Source organism: Nicotiana tomentosiformis, chromosome 7, assembly GCF_000390325.3.
Source record: "Nicotiana tomentosiformis chromosome 7, ASM39032v3, whole genome shotgun sequence".
Classification (NCBI taxonomy): domain Eukaryota; kingdom Viridiplantae; phylum Streptophyta; class Magnoliopsida; order Solanales; family Solanaceae; genus Nicotiana; species Nicotiana tomentosiformis.
In genome coordinates, this window is record NC_090818.1 from 72,213,946 (window position 1) to 72,217,471 (window position 3,526).

The 3,526-nt window shown below is 42.1% G+C and overlaps 1 protein-coding gene across 1 annotated transcript; it reads left to right on the top strand.

The window, feature by feature from the left end:
* Positions 1-238: 238 nt before the first annotated feature.
* On the top strand, positions 239-2,765 carry LOC138895793 (uncharacterized). The gene is made up of 4 exons (XM_070180524.1): positions 239-282; positions 403-544; positions 652-777; positions 2,229-2,765. The coding sequence occupies exons 1-4, from the start codon at positions 239-241 to the stop codon at positions 2,763-2,765; spliced, it is 849 nt and encodes a 282-aa protein (XP_070036625.1).
* The last annotated feature ends 761 nt before the right edge of the window (positions 2,766-3,526 follow it).

Sequence of the window (3,526 nt, forward strand, 5' to 3'; positions counted from 1 at the left end):
AAGGGTTCATCAGGCCTAGTGTATCACCTTGGGGTGCACCGATGTTGTTTGTAAAGAAGAAAGATAGTTTTATGTGAATGTGTATTGATTACAGGCAGTTGAACAAGGTAACCATAAAGAACAAGTACCTATTTTTGTGCATTGATGGTTTGCTTGATCAGATTTAGGGTGCTAAGGTGTTCTCGAAGATTGACTTGAGATCGGGGTATCACCAGTTAGGGCTTCGGACATCCCCAAGATGGCTTTCAGGACTCCTTATGGGAATTATGAGTTTTTGGTGATGTATTTTAGTTTGACTAATGCCCCAGCATCCTTCATACAGTTGATGAACAGTGTGTTCTAGCCATAATTGGATTCTTTTGTCATTGTGCTCATTGATGATATCTTGGTATAATCCCGTAGTGCTGACGAGCACGAGCAGCATTTGAGGATTGTGCTTCAGATTTTGAGGAAGAAGATATTGTATGCTATGTTCTTAAAGTGGTTATTTTGGTTGGACTCGGTGGCATTCTTGGGCCACATGGTATCTAGTGATGGGATCAAGGTGGATCTGAAGAAGATTGAGGCAGTTCAGAGTTGGCCAGACCTTCTACCGCTATAGAGATCAGGAGATTCTTGGGTTTAGCTGGTTACTATCATTGTTTTGTATAGGGATTCTCATCTATTGCAGCTTCATTGACCAAGTTAACTCAGAAGGGCACTCCGTTCAGATGGTATGACGAGTGTGAGGAGAGCTTTCAGAGGCTCAAGACTACTTTGACCACGATTCTAGATTTGGTATTTCCCTCAGGATCGGGGTTGTACACTGTCTATTGTGATGCTTCGTATGTTGGCCTTGGATGTGTGTTAATGTAGAACAGTAGGGTGATTGCCTATGCATCGCGCTTGTTGAAGCCTCATGAGAAAAACTATCTGGTACATGAATTAGAGTTAGCAACTATTGTGCACGCACTCAAGATTTAGAGGCACATATATTGGGAGGTTTAAACTGATCATTTGAGTCTTAAGCATCTATTTAAGAAAAAGGATTTGAATTCGAGGCAGCAAAGGTGGTTGGAGTTTTTGAAGGATTATGATATCACTATCTTGTATTACCCTGGAAAGGCGAATATGATAGCGGATACCTAGAGTAGAAAGGGGAAGAGTCTAGGGAGGTTGACGTTTATTCAAGTTGTGGAGAGGCCTTTGGCTATGGATGTTCATGTGTTGGCCTAATAGATTTGTGAGGTTGGTTGGATATTTCTAAGCCAATAGAGTTCATGCATGTGTTGTTACGCAGTCGTCCTTGTTTGAGCGCATCAAGGCTCGTAAGTATGATGATCCCCATTTGTTTGTCCTTAAGGACACGGTGTTGCGAGGTGGTGCTAAGGAGGTGACTATTAGTGATGATGGTGTATTATGACTTCAGGGTCGGATTTGTGTTCCTAATATGGATAGTTTGAGGGAGTTAATTTTTGAGGAGGCTCATAGTTCGCGGTATTCTATTTATTCAGGTGATACAAAGATGTACCATGATTTGAATCAATACTATTGGTGGCGGAGGATGAAGAAGTACATTGTGGGGCATGTGTCGTGGTGTTTGAATTGTCATTAGGACAAGTACGAGCATCAGAGATCGGGTGGTTTGCTTCGGAAGTTATAGATACTAGAGTGGAAGTGGGAGCACATTACTATGGACTTCATTTGTGGCATGACTACCACGTACTTTCAGGAGAGTTGATGCTATCTGGGTTATTATGTACAGACTAACCAAGTCTGCTCATTTCATACCGGTCATGGCTTCCTACACTTCAGATAAGTTGGCACAGGTCAATATATCAGAGAGATCGTCCGCTTGCATGGTGTGCCTATTTATATCATCTCGGATCGGGGCACTCAGTTTACATCGCACTTTTGGAGAGCTATTCAGCATGAGTTAGGCATGCGGGTTGAGCTGAGCACTACATTTCACCCTTAGACAGATGGGCAGTCCTAGAGGACCATTCATATTTTAAAGAATATGTCGAGGGCATGTGTTATTAATTTCGGAGGCCAGTGGGATCAGTTTCTACTGTTAGCAGAGTTTGCATACAACAACAATTACCCGTCTAGTATCCATATGGCTCCGTATGAGGCCTTATATGGGAGGCGATGTCGTTCTCCAGTTGGTTGGTTCAAGCATAGTGAGGCTAGGTTATTGGGTACGTATTTCATTTGTGATGCTTACAAAGAAGGTAAAATTGATTCAGGAGCTGCTTCGTATAGTGCAGTCCAGGCAGAAGAGTTATGCTGATCGGAAGGTTCGTGATGTTTCTTTCATGGAGGGTGAGAAGGTTCTTCTCAGAGTTTCGCCTATGAAGGGCATGAAAAGGTTTAGGAGGAAAGGAAAGTTGAATCCTCGGTATATTGGCCCATTTGGGGTGTTAGAGAGGGTCAGTGAGGTAGCTTATAGACTTACTTTTCCACCCAACTTCTCGGGGGTTCATCCGGTATTTCATGTTTCCATGCTTCGAAAGTATTGTGAGGATCAGTCCCATGTGTTCGATTTCATCTCGGTGCAGTTGGATGAGAATGTGGCTTATAAAGAAGAGCTAGTGGCCATTTTGGACAGGCAGGTTCGGAAGCTGAGGTCGAAATATATTGCATCCATGAAGGTAAAATATAGAAGTAGACCAGTTAAGGAAGTAACTTGGGTGATCAAGTATGATATACAGAGCAGATATCCTCATCTCTTTGACATCCCAAGTATGATTCTAAACTCGTTCGAGGACGAACATTTATTTTAAAGGAGAATGTAATGACCGGCCAGTCATTTCGTGTATTTGAGCCATATTTCCTTATTTGATGTTTTCCGTATGTTTGTTTGTTTTTATGTGACTTGAGGGGATAGTTATTTTTGTTTTGGGAAGGTTTGGGAGTAAATCAGAACACTTAGATATATTGTTCGAAGCTTAAGTTGTAAGAGTTGACCAAGATTTTACTTATGTGTAGATGACCTCAGAATGGTGATTTGATGACTCCAATAGGTTTCTATGGTGATTTTGGACTTGGGCATATGTTCGAATTTGGATTTGGAGAGTTCATTGGGTTATCTGGGAGTTGACTTTGGGAATATTGGAGCCCGGTTAGTGATCTGAGACTTTCGATAGGTTCATTTAGTTGATTGGAACTTATGTGCAAAGTTTAGTTGAAATTCAAAATGTTTAGGCATGATTCGGATGAGTTTGGCGAAGTTAGAAGTTTAGAAGTTAAGAGATTGTTTTGAGCATTTGGGCATTTGGATTAGGTATATGGACTTGTTGGTGTGATTGAACGGGGTCCCAAGGGGATCTCAGGTGTGTTTCATACCATTTTCATGAGTTTGGAGCATTAGATCTTGCTGGTGTCTGGTGTTCATCGCATTTGCGATAAAGGATTTTAGGGCTGAGGGTTGTTGTGCTTTACATCCACGGAAGGGGAGCTGCATTCGCAAAGAAGGAGATGAGGATGGGTGAATATCCTTCATGTTCGCGAAGGAGAGAGTCGCGTTCGTGAAGAGGAGAGACTA

Excerpts from the sequence above, each read along its gene's own strand:
- LOC138895793 (XM_070180524.1), top strand. The coding sequence starts at position 239 with ATGGCTTTCAGGACTCCTTATGGGAATTATGAGTTTTTGGTGAT. Across the intron at positions 545-651 it reads TATCTAGTGATGGGATCAAG|GGATTCTCATCTATTGCAGC; the intron begins GTGGATCTGAAG and ends TGTTTTGTATAG. Across the intron at positions 778-2,228 it reads TGACCACGATTCTAGATTTG|GAGCTGCTTCGTATAGTGCA; the intron begins GTATTTCCCTCA and ends AAATTGATTCAG.